The sequence below is a fragment of the Epargyreus clarus genome, unplaced genomic scaffold (assembly GCF_041222505.1).
Source record: "Epargyreus clarus isolate Ecla_fem2 unplaced genomic scaffold, WU_Ecla_fem_2.2 ptg000026l, whole genome shotgun sequence".
Lineage (NCBI taxonomy): Eukaryota > Metazoa > Arthropoda > Insecta > Lepidoptera > Hesperiidae > Epargyreus > Epargyreus clarus.
Window position 1 is genome coordinate 10,617,115 of NW_027332233.1, and position 19,496 is coordinate 10,636,610.

General features: G+C 35.5%; 1 protein-coding gene across 4 annotated transcripts in view; it reads right to left on the reverse strand.

Moving 5' to 3' along the window:
• LOC140753444 (voltage-gated delayed rectifier potassium channel KCNH8) overlaps positions 1-19,496 on the reverse strand; it is a 112,423-nt gene that overhangs the window by 38,309 nt on the left and 54,618 nt on the right. For all 4 annotated transcript variants that reach the window (XM_073088043.1, XM_073088042.1, XM_073088041.1 and 1 more), the window contains exon 2: positions 12,963-13,073. In XM_073088043.1, the coding sequence (XP_072944144.1) occupies positions 12,963-13,038 (76 nt within the window). In that variant the 5' untranslated portion in view covers positions 13,039-13,073. The remainder of the gene's footprint in view (positions 1-12,962; positions 13,074-19,496) is intronic.

A 19,496-nucleotide genomic window follows, 5' to 3' on the forward strand; every position in this document is an offset into this window, starting at 1 on the left:
CGGTTGTATCCGTCGGTGTTTTAATGAAATGTTTAATTCATTATTTATCAAATTAAAATCCTCCAACCGTTCATTGATGTTAATTAAATCAGTGGTGAAATCTGTTGGATTTTATTAATATTCTTCAATCTGTTTCTATTTTAGTAACATCGAAAGGGTTAATTAGAAATATTTCTAATATCAATTACGTGTACAAATTTAACTTTATGAGTAATCGCTCGCTCGATCCAATTTTAAACACAATTTAATTTTGCAGCGATTCAATATTCACGATAATTGTGGGCGGAAACCCGCTGCTACAATTTCCTAATACTCGATACGTTGCGGGTTAGTTTCTATATTATGGAATATCATGTTTAATATGAATATAAGGTATGCAATAGCCGGTACATTTCTATTTCATACGTTCGTATAAAACTTGATTGCATATTTGTATTTGATTTTAATAAAGACAGACATGTTAATATACATCGATGTGAATGTCCATAAAAATATAGTATATTTATAACATAAATCTTCTGTTTTTGACCAAATGTTGTCCGAGGTTTGAATCCTATTTTTTGAAGTTATGTGGATTTTTCGAAGTTGCACTATTCACTTATTTTACGGAGAAGGAAAACATCGTAAAGGAACTTAAAAGTTACTTAGTCCCTTATTCACTTAAAAAAAACTTCTCAAAGGTGTGTGAACCCGTGGACCAGTGTGGTGGATTATGGTTTAAGCTAGATAATACCAGTGCCCAGCAGGAAGACAGTAATCGGCTGACGAGCAAGAGGACTAGTTACTTTACCTCACTTAGCTACGAAGGATTTGATACCGATTCTAACCTTATTCTAATACAGAAGAATGAATCCGGGATTTACATGAATAAAAATATATAAAACAATAGTTTTTGTAGTTATTAAATTTTTTGTTAACACGTTCCCTGCGGCACAGATTTTTCTGTACTTTCCATTACTGCGTTACGAGTTGTTTTAAACCTCGTCCTATATCCGACATTGTGGCGGCACGAGGCGTGTTAAATCCCACCGCCCGAAGGAGACTAAAATCCTTTTTTTGGCGCCAAATAAGACAAAATCGACGGCTTTTGTCTTGATTATTATTAACAATGAGTTTATTAACCTAAAACTGCCGCCGCCCTTGGTTAAATTCGTTACTTTAGATTCTATGGGTAAAATAAAATGTGGGTCTAATGCACCTCGGACCGCACTGAAAAATGGCAGGTTTCCATATAATTTAGTGATGGGAAAATAAATATCGATTTTATTTTATTGTTTTTATTTATCAACGTTATGGACAGAATGAATACAAAAAGGGGAAAAGTTATGGATGTTTTTCATTGAAACATTTTAGACAATAAGGTTTTTTGCAAACAGTGCATTTCGTGAGATTTTTTTTTTGGTTTTTTTGTCTGCCTCACGACATGTCAAGAATGTGCGGAGTTTTTCGTAGCATCCGACACATCTCTTCTTCTTTGGACCCTTATCGAGATGATGTGCTTTCTTTGCAGTGGATTCTGAAAAGTAGGAGCGAGTAGATTAGGGTAAAGAGTAATCGGAATACTCGGTAACGATTTTGCCTACGTTTCCTATATCAATAATGTAGCTGCTTAACTTTTGTTTGAACCATAACAGGAAACGTAATTATCTATAATGTAATTTCTTACTATACGGATATACGCCTAGCCTGCCAAGTCTCACTACTGGACTTTCACCTAGACCGAGTATATTTGTGACTTACCTGTTTTTGAAATATCTTCCTGTATTCTGATTCTGGCTCAGATTTTTCAACCGGTTTTTCTTCATCTTCCTCCATGATCAACTTTTTTCGGCAACGTTTCGACATGATAATTTTCAACATAAAGACAGCGGTCCTACTTCGTCGCTACGCAGCCTCGACTGCGTTGCACAACACTAACCACGTGAAGCTAGCGTGGGGTGCGGTACGAGGTGCGTGGGGAAACGAGGCGTTCCCAACCTCGTTCCGCACTGTGTTAGCATTATTATTTGTTCAGTGCGGTACGAGGTCTAATAAACCCGACATTAGGTTGGTGTACCATAGAACTAGGAATCAGTAGCACATCACAAACATATAGTTATCACTCTCCTACACTGAACCAGACGGAAGTTATGCCTCCCGCACCACAGAGAAGTTAAAGTTTTTTCTTACCGCTATAACGACCAGACATGGACGAGGTGTTTTAAGCCGCGTTCCGCAGCTAACGTGTTAACTTCCTTTTTACGCCGAAATATAAAATGTAACAATATCTAGTAATTTTCATTTAATGGGAAATATTGATCTCAGTTTTGTTTGCAATCCCGGAACTATTCTGGATTCCCGGGATTGTTTGTACACAATTCCGAAATCCCGGGCTTAGATCGACGAGCCGGGATGGAATTCTCTAGCTACATGTACTCACACAAGCGTAAAACTGATAAACACGCCAAAAAGACCCGCGATTAACTCGTCACAAACTTTGTCAGACAATGGTACGCTAGATTTAATTAAGGTACAAAGACAAATACAATTTATTTGTACTCCTATAGTTGTGTAAGGTAAGGCGTTGAGTACTTCTAAGCGTAGGGCACCATCTTTTCATCAGTACAATTGGGTATTGTCCCTGTAATTCCGACCAGAATAGGGCTACGGTATTCCCTGCCTGTCGTAAGAGGCACTAAAAGGGGGCTTCCGGAGTTGTAGGTGTCAAGAGTGGGAGCTCGGACCGCCCGCGACCCCGGGAAGGACGGCGGTATATATGGTCGTGTACACCAGACGATATGGCGTGCGTCATGCTCATCTGGGCGGAGCCCGACGGGGTAACGTGATAACAGGACGCAGCGCCGAAGACGGACACCGGGGGAGTCTTAGTGCTGTAAGAACCTCACATAACTCTGTGTCGCTTCCACGGCACCGGGTACCTTTTGAAGGTTTCCCCTTCAATAACAAAAAAAGTACAATTGGGGATACGTAATTATTGGAGTAACATCAATATAGGTACCTTAATTTTATATAATTATGCTGTTATCGTCATTAGACCAATTCCATATAAATTAATATAATATAGTGTAGCATATATAATAGCTATTCATTTCCATTTCACAGATCTAATATGTAAAATACACATAGATGAAATTAACAGATCACATTATTCCATTATCTATCATATCTATCTAAATATATGTAATTTTAATTAGTACGTCTAATTCAATTTTATTCAATAAGCTTAGATAATAATATAGAGGGATTTATCGAAACTGAAAGGTCAGAATATCTTGTAACAAAATTGATTAGTGGGCAGTTGAAGACAAAGCTTGCGGATAATGTTAAATAGAATCGAAGACAGTTCTGTGATATTGTTAAGCATAATACTGTTGCGTAACTAGTAACTAACTAGTAGTCATTATAATAATATATTAGTAGTCTGTGTATATCTTATAATATTGTCAAAAAAAGTTAGGTATTATCTATAGACACCTAAACCGTTGAATAGATTTCAATAAAATTTGATACAGAGTTCCATATTCGCGTAGGATATTGCTGTGTTTTATTACTACTACTATTATTAGTATTTTTTATTACTACTACTATTATTATTATTGATCACACATATTTATTTTTAAAATATGGATAGATTTTAGATTGACGCGCGTATTCCGTCATTTTTCGTATTTCTAGCGGTACGCGTCCTGCTCATTGGCAATCACTGGATTAGATTTAAAAAAAAATGGCTGAAAAGGGAACTAATTACGGTCTGAGGTCGACTCCGACGAAATGCATGTACTTAAAGAGCGACGCACTGTTATTCTATGCCAAAATCCCACATCTTTTCAAATGTGTGCTCATGTTTATCTGCCACAGGCCACAGCTATATTTTTTTACTGAAAACCAAAGAGACATTGAGAGCGAAAAACGTTTGTTCAAATAAAAAAATGTTTTTACTGTATGACATCGAAAGAAATGAAAAGAACCGTATGTCATTGAACGCGCGGCTAAACACACGCGGTATTCTAAAGAATTGCACGTTTATTTACCATTCTTTCCTTTGTTGAGCATACTGTGCTAGCGGTCGCCTTAAATTTATAGTGTTTTCGTTGGCGGGAACAATTCCTGGCAGTCGCCACAAAGTAAGCACGCGATTCTTTTCACTTCACATAAGTTTCTAAAAATAGAACTTCCTTTATAAGATCACGGCTATTCACCGTGTACCCCTTATTCTTTTTTCAGGAGAAAATATCTGAAGAAAAACGGTAAAGGATAGGGAAAATTACATTACTTGGGGTCTTTTTGCTCACATTTTAGTTGTTGTAAGTCTGTTTATGAGCAAAGTAATATCGTTACATTATAAGATTATGGTCTGCTTATATAAAGCTGTAAGAACGAGTTTTTGTCCCACTGTTGATTTGAATCTTTTCATACTTACAATGAGAAAAGTTACGGGCCTGATATTGTAAACATGTTGGCGGAGTGCGGTGAGTTAGGTTTCATACATCATTGAGTATAAACTATTTTCTTGGGTAAAATAAAAGAAATATGAGACATTTAACAAAACGTTTTAATAGCACGTATTTTATTCTTCATCCATTTTCAAAATGATCACAAGATATAATTCAAAAAATAATTTGTAACATGTACATTGTAGGTACATTGAACATATCGCGATAATTTCATAAACTATTCTTGTTGGAAGAGGTAAAATAAAGAAAGCACAGAAGTAGGGTTGAATGTAGATAAAGATAATTAAGAAAAAAATGAACAATAAGAGGTTTTCGATTCGATACGGGATCTAAAGGAGAATTGTTGGATGCTGAAATTCGCATTACTGAGATTTTTATGTCCTTTCACAGGCACGAAGTTGCTGACAAATTTTACAAATATAAAGTTCCTTATTCCTGTCCCACAGTATGTAATTAATATTTAAATTAAACAAGTAGTTGCTAACTAACCTCTAATAAATGACCTTTGAAACTTCTACGATTGAATAGTTTGTTGGTTTGGTCGTCGTCTATTTTGGATAGTGGGTTTGTGGTCAATCTATTCGGAGGAACCTTTAATGTGGGCGTACAGTAGAGCCGGACCTTTACAGAATTTATAGAAGTCGCAAACGGATATGATACGTCCGGGGATTATGTTGGACAACGTCTGCTTTTTGCTTACACCATTGTTGGGGGTTCCGTATTTTCTACACTTTGTGTGTGTAATGGATATGTTCCTTCTTTAAGCAGATAAGTCCAATTGAAACTTTCAGGCATTTTATGATCCTATATATTATACGTATCTACGTAAGATCATACAGCATATATGGATATTTATATTGTACGTAAATTTCTTCTGCGAGACAGATATTTATATAGGTTTTAGCAACAGTATTTTGAAATCATATTTTATTATGGGTAAGAATTTGTTTTATTATCTTGTATATCTTAATATATTCAAAGCTAATAATAGGAAAGATTTTTCATAAATACAAAGATACAAAACATACGATAAAATGCCAACAAAACGTAACATGCGTTACAGCATCAAAGAATTGATCACTAAACTGTATAATCGAGAGAAGTCTTGATAATGTTGCCTGCCACTTGGATAGATCTTTATTGCATTTCAGAGTATGGAACAAAAGATTTTCTATTGATAGGCATTTAAGTCGGTCATAGCCAAGTGCAGCGGCTGGCAACCTTTTTAGTGAACCAGGCTATATAGTAGCAACTTGAGGAAATGTCCCGTCGGATTCGGAAGGGAAATTTGATGACGACAAAAATACGTCAAGTAAAATCATCAATTAACAAAAACTAGAAATTGGGTGGAGAAAAAAAAAGGAAGAGACCTAGTAGGTTCGAAGAAGCTCCGCAGGCCGCAACCAGAGGTGCTAGGACGACATGCGGTCCGCGGGCCGCAGGTTATCGACCGTTTGTAGATTGAAACTCAGCTACATATATGGTGGATGCGAATATATGGTGGTGGATGGTTTGAATCTTAGACACGCATTGCTGATATTTCAAAGACGTGTGCGTATTTTTTTTATCCCTTGTTTCAATGTTTAATAAAAACACCGTGAAGTCCTACATCACTGCGCATTGTAAAAAAAAGGTTTGTCAAGAGAGCATAAACTCTATCAATGCGCACTTGCCCAACGAGGTATAGGTACAATGCCCTAAATCCTTCTCTATCTAAGAGGACTCTCTCCCCAGTTGTAGTCCAGTAAGTCAACGACGAGGCATAAGACTAGAAATAACTTTATCGCGGTCATGACTGCAATACCGGTGCACGCTCGCGAATCTGTGGCTAATTTTACTGATGGTTCGGTCAATGCGCCGTCGATACACCGCGCATTCGAAATAACAGGCCGTTAATTGAAGCTGGCGCCAATTGGCCTCGATATTATTTGCAAATATTCTTCGTGCGCACCATAACGTAATTTTAATGGTTTATGTATCCTTATTTGTTGTTTGTCCATCCATCAATCTGTCAGCCTTTTGAGGTCCACTGCTGGACATAGGCTTCTCCTAATTGGCGCCACTTCAACCAGTCCAGTGCCCTTTGAATCCAGCGGTTTCCCGCCGTCTTCTTCAGGTCATCGGTCCACCTGTATTGTTTGTATTTGGTGTCATTTCAGCGAGTTACCCATATGAAGAGAATAATAAGTTTAAGTTTACAACTTCATAAATTTCCATTTTCGATTTCCATGATATCAAATTATGTTTTTTTATTATTTTGTTTCACTGTCTGTTGCTGTAATGTTTGTTAATAATAAATAATAATTTTGACTCGACGTTCCGACTAATATGATGATATGGATGACTTTATGAAGACCAGTAGAATTAATTATACAGACACACGAATAATCTTATAAGAGTTGTGGTTTTCGTTTTGACGTACAAACCTTAAAAAAATACACAATTACCACAATTACCTTAGATGCATATTTGTGTTTTAATAGTTTTTTTTTCTGAGAGATACATTTTGTACAGAAATTTCATAAAAAACTTGTTTAAACAGGAAGTTATTAGGGTAAAAAAAAGCATTAGTATTTCTGGTAGAGATGTCCCGCGGCGGTCAAAGGTAGTTGTGAACTAATTATCGCGCCAATGGCGGCCGCTAATTATAACTGCACGTTCAACTCGTTGGGAAGTGTCAGAGTAACAGTTCCGTTGGGAACCGTTTGTAAATGCTTTAAATAAATAAAACACGGAATTGGAAAGATTGATTTGTGTAACCAAACAATCGTACGGTTCACCTGATGGAGAGTGAACACTGCAGATTGTCACCTTCTTTCAAGATTCTCAACCAAGATTGCCACGATTTTCTAATAAAAAGAAATAGAGACAATATAGAACATACATTACTTTGAAGAATTTATTTTCTTTTTGCAACCAATTATGACTTAACGTTGGAAACCATTCCTTATTTTGGCAAAATTGGTTGGTCATGAAGCGAGGGAATGGAGCGGGAGAAAGCTCTAGCACATACGAATTACCGATGAAAATATGGTGCTTTACGAACATTTTTTATTTTTATATTATATAAATTATACACTAGAAAATCGGTGGTAAACTATTATGAGTGGCAACACTATCTGTAACGAATTATATATAAACAGGGATTCTACTTAAAATCGATCACAAATACGTTGATACTTCCGTGGACTAGAATAATCGAATTACAATTATGCAATTCAACCGGCAACTGGCATTACAATTATGTAATTCAATGGAGCGGGAAAAAGCTCTAGCACAACCGAATTACCGATGAAAATATGGTGCTTTTCAAATATTTTTTATTTTTATATTATATAAATTATACAATAGAAAATTGGCGGCAAAATATTATGGGTGGCAACACTATCTGTAACGAATTATATATAGAACAGGGATTCTACTTGAATGACAATTGTGTCTCCTATTTCTACCTACTCGTAATAACAGCAGTGTTAGGCGCTGCTGTGTTCCGGTTTGAAGGGTATGTTAAGGGAGACAGACTTTTCCGAGGCGTTTCAGCTTAGTCCTCAGGGGTAGCGGCGCATCGGTGACCGACCTCAGGTAGGAATATCTAATCTCATCTGGGGTTGATTACAGATGTCCATGGGCGGCAGTAGCCACTTATCATCAGTCGGACTGCATGCTCGTCTGCTCCTCCTATATTATATAAAAAAATGTAATTCAACCGGCATTTACACCCCTCCATCTATACGCAAGAACTGTTTCACGGTAGAAATAGGTGTAACGTAACCTTCCGGTTAAACTACTTACACTTGATCCACTAACTTCCAAAAGTTAAAGATTGAGTTAGGTTCGCAGCTGACCTATTTTAACTTAAATTTCTAGTTCCTGTTCAATTATGTTGCGGTTAGTGTAATCATGGTGAACAACGCATTCAATTGTTCGTGGTTGAGTGCCTGTTTTGTTTATAAATTGAACTCAAGACCGACAGTAATTTGTAGGAGAACAAATATTATGTACTTTACATAACATGAACATGCAGTTCACTTGATGTTAAGAGGGATCCTAGACCCAATGAACATCTTTGATCAATCAAATCTATAAGATCAGATGCGACTTCAGGTTGATCCCTAATGCGTTGCAACCTCTAAGGACTAAGTTGGAACACCTTGATTGAGCCTCTCCTTTACCATCTCCTTCAACTCAGAATAATGCAGCGCTTTACATCGTTGTTTTTATAAGTAGTACAATGGACTACGTCAATAGTAGAATAATTCACACTAGGGCTAAAAATATCTTTAATTTTTAAAAGGAGACCACGGTTAGGAGTGTCGCGCGAATTTGGAGGAGGTGGACTAATTACTTTATTGACCCAAACAGCTGTAAGTACCTATAGAGAAAAGGCTATAAGTAGATAGGTACGACAGGTGGTAGAGCCAGGATTTTTGGATTCGTGAAGTACCACCAGTGCACCCGGTTCTGGCGTGAAGCAGTTCTGCGTTTTGGTGAAAGGTAGTGGCTGCCGGTCGAACAATATATGAGGCGACATTGTCTTGGTAGAACCTGTTCTACAATGTAGTTGAATGACCATGGACATCGATAAATGGACGACAATGACCACTTTCTATTAGTCGACTGAAACCTTGATCGCTAATCCAATCTTACATAGAAAGACGCAAAGAATAGTAACATGTTAAATTAATAATTAATAAATGAATTTGTGTGATGAAACTGATATTCCAAGACAAAAATTGAATTTCCTCGAGTAGGCTCTGAGAACACCTCGGCAATTGTTTGACGTTACAGGAAGCGACATCACAGAAGCTTTATTTTTTCAGTGCAGAGGTAGGTATCCGTTAACAAAGGTTTATTTCGGTTACGAGAAACTTACACACACGAAATAGGATCCAATTATTTTATGAGGTGAATTTCTGAAGATAGCAAGTTGTTTGTTATTATATGTTTGTTATAGCTTTGTAAGGTTAGTAATCGTTATAGCGATTGTGAAAACTTAAGTAGACTCCAAAGCAAGGGCGGACTAAGATCATTGGAGACCTGGGGCGAAAATGTTAAATGAGGCCTCCAGTTTCAAAAGTTGTTTGAGTTTGATTTTACAAAATTACAAATTATTTTTTTGCTGATTTATACACATTTCACAGATTGTTTGGTTCTGACGATCTTTTTTTAGCAACTTTGTTTGGGGGTCCCCCAGGACCGGGGGCACAGGGCGGTCTGCCCTTTCCGCAACCTTAGTTCGCGAGAGCTCCGTAGGCACAGCCGCTATACCTTTTTTCTGTCTAATAACAAGAGTGTGAAGCACTGCTGTGTCCTAACTTTGAAGGCGTGGTAAGAGATAGAAACTAATACGAGGCGTTATAATTTAGTTCTCTGGGTTAACAACGCGTCTGTTTCCGTATTCAGGCAAAAATGTCAAAGGCAGCAGAGATCACTTACCATCAAGTGGACTGCATGCTCGTTTTCTATTTCTTTTATGTCTATTGTTAAAGGTAAATAAATATGAAATCTACATGTAATACTTCACAGTTTTTGCTGTTACTTAGTTCAATAAAAATGTTTTTCTGTGCAGAATTTATTTGTATCGCAGACGTATTTGTTAGTTCGACAAAGCAACGTATGCTTCGATGCACAGCTTTCTGTAAGCTCACTCGATTCACTCAGTACTTGCTATTTCGTACACTTATTTTTCATTTACATATTCACGAATGTCGGGGCATTTTTTACGTTTTAATACGTATTTCTGAATCGTTTTGTATTTAAAAATATAATCCAACCCTTGTATACTTAAACTTTAAATGATACTTAATACTTCATTTATGAATAAGGCCCAGCTAAGAATATAAATACATTCTCAGGCTTTATACCCGCTCATTCATGTGCTTAAATTATAAAGGTCCATTTAATGAGTTCTCCCGTAAGTACTTACTTTTTAAAAATATCTCATTTCAGTTCAGCAGAACTTATACGTAATAAGTAGAAAGATCGCTAGAGCACAACACAGCATTTTTAGAGAGAATTTATTTTTCCTTCTGAATAGCGAACGTAGGGTAGTCAGGAGCACTCAAAGCCGTGATCTTTTGATTCCCTCCATTCAAATTTACTTTCAATATTTTGAAATCGTTATTCAGAACTCGCGGATAACTGCAATTAACCTATAATGAAACTTCACTTCCTACAGAAAACTTTTGAATTAAACTTACAGTCTCAGACGGAAATTATTCGCCGCTCTGTTTTGTTAAGGGAAAATCGGGATATTTTTTCAAATTCCCACAAGAAAAGTTTTTCAATAAGCTTTAAGTAATAAACCGTTTTCGGAATTTAGATAGGTACTCTCCTGTAGATAAGGAGAAATGTTTAACGTAATCTTCTGTGTGTTCAATTATACATATTTTTTTATACTTCGTGATTCCATGCAGAGTAAAATAAAATATTTGTGTTACGTAATTGCCAAATATGTGTTTTATTTTTACAGTTCGGGAGTAATTATTTGACGTTGTTTGTTCGGGTTTTTTTATAAGATTTTTATAAACAATCCTTACATTTCTATTAAAGGATATTGTTGTTGCGTGATTCACATATAAGAGAATCTTAGTCCTCAAGATATAGCCTATAAGAATATAGCCTACAAACCTACGAGATAACATATAGCCTACAAGATAAGAATCATACGGTCCATACGCGCAAACGGTCCATTTGATGGTAGTGGTTACTTCTGTCCATGGTCATCTGACACAATTCAATATACGAGAAGAACAGGGGCTTCTACCTCAAGGCAATCACAGACACATTTGCATTCTTGAGGACTCATCATCAAACCACTATTGTCTCATTACTGGATACGGGTCTCCTCTAAGAATGAGAAGGATGAGGCCATAGTCCACCGCGCTGGCCAAGTGCGTATTGGTAGACTTCACATACCTCTGAGATTTTTTTCTATAAATCTCTCAGGTATGTATGTTTCCTTACGATGATTTCCTACACCGTTTAAGCAAGTGATAATTAATATCTAATACGCACATAATTTTGAAAAATCAGAGATGCGTGCCTGAGATTTGAACCTCGGACCCCTCGATCGAGAAGCCGAGTTTCTTAACCAGCCTAGTGGTTCATCATTGCTATGATTCTTATCTTGTAGGCTATATCTTATCTTGTAGGCTTGTAGGGTATATTCTTATAGGCTATATATAACAATATCTTTTAATAGAAATGTAAGGATTGTTTCACGCTAGTAATTGGTATGGCGGTGGTACCTTCCAGGTCGAAACATACTGAACCTTTAAAACCTTTACCTACCTTTACCTTACCTGTAACCGTTAAAATACCTTCAAATTTTAAATATCTTGATAATGATAAAATAATTTTGTTGCCTCGATCAGCTTAACTGCAAAGGCTACTGAGTTATTTAAAAGAATATTAAGTATACTTTTAGTGCCTATTAAAATAAGGACTGAATGTCGTTAAAATAATGAACAAAAATTTACTGCGAAAGTGCGGTACTTTAAAAGGTTAAAATAACAATATTATTTTTTTGAGGATTTATCGTCCTTGTTCATAAGTTGTTGTAATCTACATAAACTTGCTTGAGGTTTTTAACTTCTTTATTTCGCTTTATGAACCACATTTAACTTTTATGAAACGTCTTTAGACATTATAATAAGAACTGAGATTGTGTTAGAATTAGATGATTGTATTAACTTTGTGTTTATTATGCCTAGGAGGCTCAACAAATTTAGTCAATATCAAACAAATTAATGGAAGTTGAAGAGTCATGATTTCAATATAACATTTTATCAAGCCTAAGTGTTTATTAGCGCGATACTAAAATATAAGAAATTGTAATATGTTTTTTACCGTCTATTTATTCGAATAAATGTATTTTGTCTAATTTAGTTTTTATTATATTTCGTTTATAAATCACTGTATAATGAAAAAAAAACTAAATTTAAGAACTTAATTAGCGATCGATACAAACATACTTCCATAAAAATGAAAATGCGTCAATTCTTATTTACTGTTGTTATTTTTGTGTTTCTTTTCCAGTTGTACATTTAAAGATTTCTCATTTTATACATATATCATATAATACATATAGCTTATAACAGCAAACGACCTAAATCTAACAGTATATAGATTCAGAAATTATTGCCTAAATTATTTTAATCATGCCTGACCTGTGATTGACCTAAGCTCTGAACCAAATAGCGTAATCAATGTTTCAATAGCTAATTTCGCATAGTAGTCGAAATTTCATTATCAACACCGTTATCTTTATAGAAAATTTGAGTTTTTTACTGATGGAACAAAAATAACGGTTGACAAAGTAAAGAGAAAAATGTTCAACTCTAACTCCTAGTCGATTTTTTAGTAAGGGAGTAATATTTATGTGCGGCGTCTCAACTTAGTAGTTAGGAAAGCAACGCATCTCTGGTCGACCGCAGGTTTGATTCTATATTATAGAAATATACCTTATATTACTATTGACATGAATGTAATATATAAAATACTTACGTGTGCCATCGAAGCGAGTGGCGATGGTGTCGAGGAAGGTGTTCTGGGGCGCCAGCAGCCCCTTGCGCACCGGCATCACCCGCCGCGCGCCTCGCGCCCTGCACCCTCCACCTGCAAACACCAAGATTATAATTTACCCGTCTAAACAATACACTTGTTAAAAATTTGGCTTTTGCTGAGGGCTAAAGGTTTCGATCCCACACATTTGATTTTTATTATTTATTGCTTGGGTTGTATCTATGTATGTATGTATATATGTCAGTATGTAACGGAATCCTTGAACACGATGTTTACCTACTTTGAACGGTCTAATTAAATTAAAAATTTTAACAGTTATCGAGAACCGATGACAATACACGATGTTAATAATTTTAATCCATTTTCCTCATCAGGATCGTCAGGAATGGGAATAATCGATTTTCTTTGTGTAATTTTAGCGTGGTTTTTAGTTTTAAAACTATAATTATTCGAAGTTATATTGTATTAAAAATTAATTATCGCCTGTTTTAATGTTGAAGAAACAATGGTGAGATATGTCTTAGGATTTAGTGAAAACAAAGTCGTTGGGGCATATCAAAGGGTTCTACCACCTTTAAATGTATAATATTATATTGATATAGATATTCGAGTAATTACTGAATAACAACCTATGTTTAAAATTACATCCTGTGGGACACGGCAAATGTTTTTGTATGAACCTTCAACTTAAACCCGGGAACAAAGGCTGGACCTAAATAAATACTCGTAACCAAGGTAAGGTTATTACTATCAAAACCTTAGTAAAGCAAACCATCTTAATGTTGTATTTACTCAAAATAAAGCAGGTATTCGAGAGAAGTGTAGAGTTAATTACAGTTGGCAGGGTTGAATCTCGATATTCGAAATTCAATATTATCCCACGAGGCGTGTTCAGTGTTGCAAGTAATTTCTAGAAACTGCCAATTACTAGATTATTAATGTAGATACACAAGCCACTATTCATATATTTGTTTTAATGCTTTTTAAAAGCAAAGGTAATTTTAATAAGTTTAATTAAGACAAACGTTCATAAGAGAGTTTTATAACTTACATCATAATAAATATATTTAAAAGAACGTTACTTACGTAAAAAAAAATCTCTTTTTTCTATGCCCCTTTTTTAAATATATTTTAATAGATAATATATATTACTACCTAACCCGCCAAATGTTGTAGTGCCATATAAATAAAAAATGTTAAGGATGAACATTGAACAACCCTTATCACTTAGGTGTAGGAAAATGGATAGTAGCCAATTCTCAGACCTACTGAATATGCATATAAAATTTTGTGAAAATCGGTAAAACCGTTTCGAAGGAGTACGGTAACTAACATTGTGGCACGAGAATTTTATATATACGATTATAAACATACATATTGATAAATATGTAACTTGATTTCAAGTATTTAAATAAAGATGATCGACTTTGGTCACCACTTTAAGTCTGATGATAACAAAACAGGTGTCTAGCATTAACATTCTGTAATAAATACAGCTTAAAAATAGCCTCACGTGCAAACATATCGGCGTACAAAAAGAATATATTGCCTTTAAATCTTTCAAAACGTTTCAAGATGTTTTCTGGTTTCCTACTGTAAAATTATTCAACGACTTTCCCGAGTAGGGTTGCCATCTAAGATCGATTAATCGAAGAATCGATTTTTGGACTAAATTAACCGATTATTTGACGACCTGCGTGGCGGAGCGGTCACCATACCGGTCTGACGCGCAAAGCGTCCCGAGTTCGATCCCCGGCCAGACAGATATCTAAATGATGAATTTAGATTTCTGTTTCTGGGTCTGGGTGTTTGTGTATGTGTCAATGGCACCCACGACACAGGGAATCCTAGCGTGACGCTGTGAGTGTAGAAAGCGTTAAAATTTTAATCGATCTCCAGTAATGGACCGATTCAGTGAATCAGACCCTCATCCTAGAAAATCAAAATTCGATTTTTTCGAAGTTGATTGAACATTAACAAATGTGTTATGATCTTTGTTGACAGATACGCATTTCAGTGATTGTTTGGTCCTGATGACTTTTTTTTCGCTAGCTTCGCCCCAGAATAGATCGAAGATCTTTGGAGAATCGATTATTTGGGCTTAGATTTTTCTGTGAATCGATTTGTCACACTTCGATTCGAATCGATATTTTTCGGAAAGAATCGCCATCCCTATTTCCGAGTTTCGTCTACGGAATTGAAAGAACGTATTGCTAATGTACCATGAATGCCAGACATGTGTTTATTTTGCTTTTTCTGGATGCGAGTAAAGCTTTGATACGTTAAAAAGTATCTGCGTTGTAAAGTTATCTCATCAGCGTTGTATTTTGTGAAACAAATTTTTCGCAAAAGTACAATCAAAATGCCATGCATCTTTATGTGGATGGCGTGAGTTTTTTTATTTTCATTTTATTTAAGTAACAAATGAGCCTGCAGTCCATATAGTCATTAGAACTTACCAACATGCCCCTTAAGGATATCTAAAATCAAGAAGGCTTGCTAAACGAACTAGTTCGCTCTTTTAGTTCGTCTGCCTCCAGCTGCTTACCGAACAGTTGGGAACTGAAGAACACATGAACTAAAAAAATATTTTAACAAAAAATAAAACCGACTTCTATGTCACTACAAAGTAAAAAATAATTGAAATAAATGTTGGTTTAGTACATATTTCTGAAGTTGGCGCTCAATATATGTCGTTTGATAACGGCGTAAACAGCGTGTCCAATATGAGCGCCGACTTCAGAAATATGTACTAAACCAACATTTATTTCAATTATTTTTTACTTTGTAGTGACATAGAAGTCGGTTTTATTTTTTGTTAAAATATTTTTTTTTCACCCTTTTTAGTGATGGTATGCTAACGTTTGTATTAATATTATGTAAAATTGTATAAAGGTGATCATGAATAAAGGTAAGGTCTGAATTCATACGGATTGGACTCACCCGCTCGCAGGGCGCTACCGCGCTCTTCTCGCTTAGTTTTACATTGTCTTATATGTTCCAACCTAACCTAACCAATTCAATACGAAACACTATAGGCGAAACACGATAGTATCTCATATAGGATACTACATTATTGGCTAGGTTAGGTAGGAACAGAAAAGTAAATAAATCAAACTAGGTGGTAAAACTCTGCGAGTGAGTTGGTCCAATTTACCTTAATTCAATAGTTGAGAAAAATTACAACGTATTCATTAATCATATTTTATATTTGTAAGAAGTAATTGTCAAGTTACTGTGGTTTAGGCCAGCAGTGTCCCTGAGTCACTAGAATTGAAGACTTGAAGGTCAAAGTTATCAGGGTTAAGACCTTGAAGGTCAAAATTTTCATCCTATGTGTCTGCTTAGTGACGTTAATACATATATGAAAGCACAAAATGGCTAACTCCTATGGTTTAGCTTGGAAGCACACCAGCATTATCAGAGTGAAAGAGTTGATGGTCATTTTTTTCATTACATATACCTGCTTAGGACCTGTAAAATATGTGTGAAAGCACTAAATGGCTTATTTATGTGGTTTAGGCTTACCTCTGCATCATAAGGATTGAAGAATTGAAGTTCATATCTTCCATCATATGTCTCTACTCAAATACCTTATCATATATTCGTAAGCTCCAAATGCCTAACTTGTATGGTTTAGGCAGGAGGCACCTTTGCATTATCAGAGTTGAAGAGTGGAAGGCCAAAATTTACATCATATATCTCTACCTATCAACCTTATTAAATATCCATAAGTTCCAAATGCCAAACTTGTATGGTTGAGGCAGGAGGCACTTCTGCATTGCCAGGGTTGAGGAGTTGAAGGTCGAATTTTCCATCATATCATATTAATCTAGATACTCAATGTTCATTTAAAGTTTCATGACAATTGAGTGGGCAAAAGTAAAGTTGTCATAAAATATGTAAAAAGCAGGGGTAGTGATGATGAGTTCCAACCCATTACTTAAGTTCTAATCATCAGAGTATACTAATGTTATAGTAGGAAAGTACCGCAACAAAACACCCTTTCATACGAAAAAAAGAAAATTGAAATTGGTTAAGAAATACTCGAGTTATTAAAGTTTATATCGGGAAAGAAAAGAAAGAAATGGGGTTTTTCCAATTTCCCGGGAAAACTGGAGGAAATTTTCAAATTTCCTCGAAATGGGACCCCCTGTGAAACTAGCCGCATACAATGGTGTATATATCATGTCGATCGGTCGCGGCATCGTGAAAAAATCGCCGAACAAACATAAAAAAAAAAAATATATACGGTCGAATTGAGTAACCTCCTCCTTTTTGGAAGTCGGTTAAAAAGAGCAGAAGATCTGTCTTTTTTTAATCAATTTGTAGATTTGAATTCTGTAGATTTAAGACAAGATTAAGTAATGCATGAATTAAAATGTTTGAGCGCTAAAAACAGGATAAACCTATTGATTCATATAAAATATCATAAAATATAACGACATTAGTAAGTTTACCGCCATTTTTTCACTAGTTCAGTTAGGACTTAGGAGCTAACGAACTATGGAGCGGGAAATCGGGGATCTAGTTCGCGTAGTTCGTCTGTGGGAGCGCTCTTCTGAACTAGTTCGTTCGCGAACTACACAAGACTAAAATCAAGTCGTGGAGTCTTATCTGAGGTCGGGTAAAGGTAAGTTACTACCCCTGAGGACTTAATTGAAATGTATTATACAAGTGTTTCTCCTTTACCGCACCTTTCAAACTACAATACTAACAGTAGATTTAGAAGAATAGTATTAAAAACCTCGTTTGTGAAAAGGAAAATAAACAGACTTATTGTAAGTGTTCAACGTCGACTATTTGTAACAAAGTACTTACTAGAAACGCTATAATTCGAAAAGATATTGTCATTTGGAAGTGCTCCAGTTACCTACTCATTTTCTTAAGAGCTCCATGACACCTCTCCGGGAATAGTTTAGAAGTAACATCATTCTAAATTCTACTTGTGCAAGGTATGTTAATCAGTCTGAAATGATAACGAAAACAAAATGAGATGCTGTTCGTTTAAAAATAATAGAAAACGCCGCACATTTTTGGGTCATGAATTAATGGTAAACCTTTAAAAGCCTTTTAAAGTCAGGGAATCGAAACTAAGAACCATGGTATTCCTAGACTAACATCACTGACTCGTTTTGCATAATTCGCAATCACTAAATAAATACATCAAAGTTTTTCACCTTTTTGATAGATTATGACTAGAAAACTATGTACGTTAAAGGTATATTACGTACTATGTACGTTAAAGGTATTAGGTACGTTAAAGGTTATTATATTGTTTAGATTCATCAAAATATGTGCATAATAAGTATTCGCTACTCGGTTTTATTAATTTATTTTCGTTATCACGGCATTTATTACTTCCGTGTGAGGTTATTGATGACTCAACCCATAACGGGCAGATGCGGACGATTTTCTTGATTGCTTTTGTCTTCCTCGTATCACATACAGAGATAATTAACTTGCGACTCTGTTAGTATAAAGTATGAACTGTTATAATATACCGTAATATATTACTTAAAAAGAGCTGTGAAATGTATATTATTTACATGAACATGTATAGAACGTGTCAGACACGTGTCGTGGCAGACATTATAGTATTTCCCAATATAATGTGTAACATATTTGTATACACGGGTCGTACCTGTCAAAATATGGTACAGAAAAATATGATATTGTCTGCCACGGCCCGTGTCTGATACGTTCAATGTCTGTATATATAAAAGGGGTTTACTTCGGAAATCCGAAAAAGAAGTAACAACAGTCACCAATTTTTTTTTAATTACGTTAATTAATATCAACGTATTGAAAAGACTTCAAAAGTCAAAGAGCTCACACAAAGAAATAGTATCAGATTAAAGTCTAAATAGAAAGGATACTAGTTAAGTGGGTCACACAGTAATTGGGGAATAAATGCGTGTCAGCGCGGAACCTTATTTGAATAAACCAGTAATACCACATCTATCCTACATGTCCAGATTTTCATTAGCCGTCGCTATAAATCTCCCTGTATAATTAAATCTCTATTTAAGGTGACCCATAAATGCGTTAGTGTATGCCTGCAGCCTTTCTACCTTCTCATAAAGTTTTATGTTTCATAAATGCGCGCGTAATAAATATGAATTAATGGGTTTTCGAGGTTGTGCCCTTTTGCTGGTCATATTCTTTCAGCTCGACTATAAACAGCGTGTTTAGCTACAGGTTCACCGCAATAACTACGAGTATAAATCTGTCACTTCTGTTAGCAGCATCCGAATGATGTTATCCTATGTGTACACAAATCTATTTTTATTGATTGTACCCAACGTAGCGGAATATTTCGTGTTGTTTCGATATTTACAACTGCGTTTAGTATTTTTGAGAATTGGTTTTATTTTATGTCATTGCCAAAGCTTCGTATGGTGTACAGTAAAGTCAATAACGATTTAGTTTTCGATTTGAGAGAAAAAGTAGTAATGTTACTTTACATTCACAAGGCTTTTAGAGAAAAAATGCGTTTTATGTATGTTTGAAGTT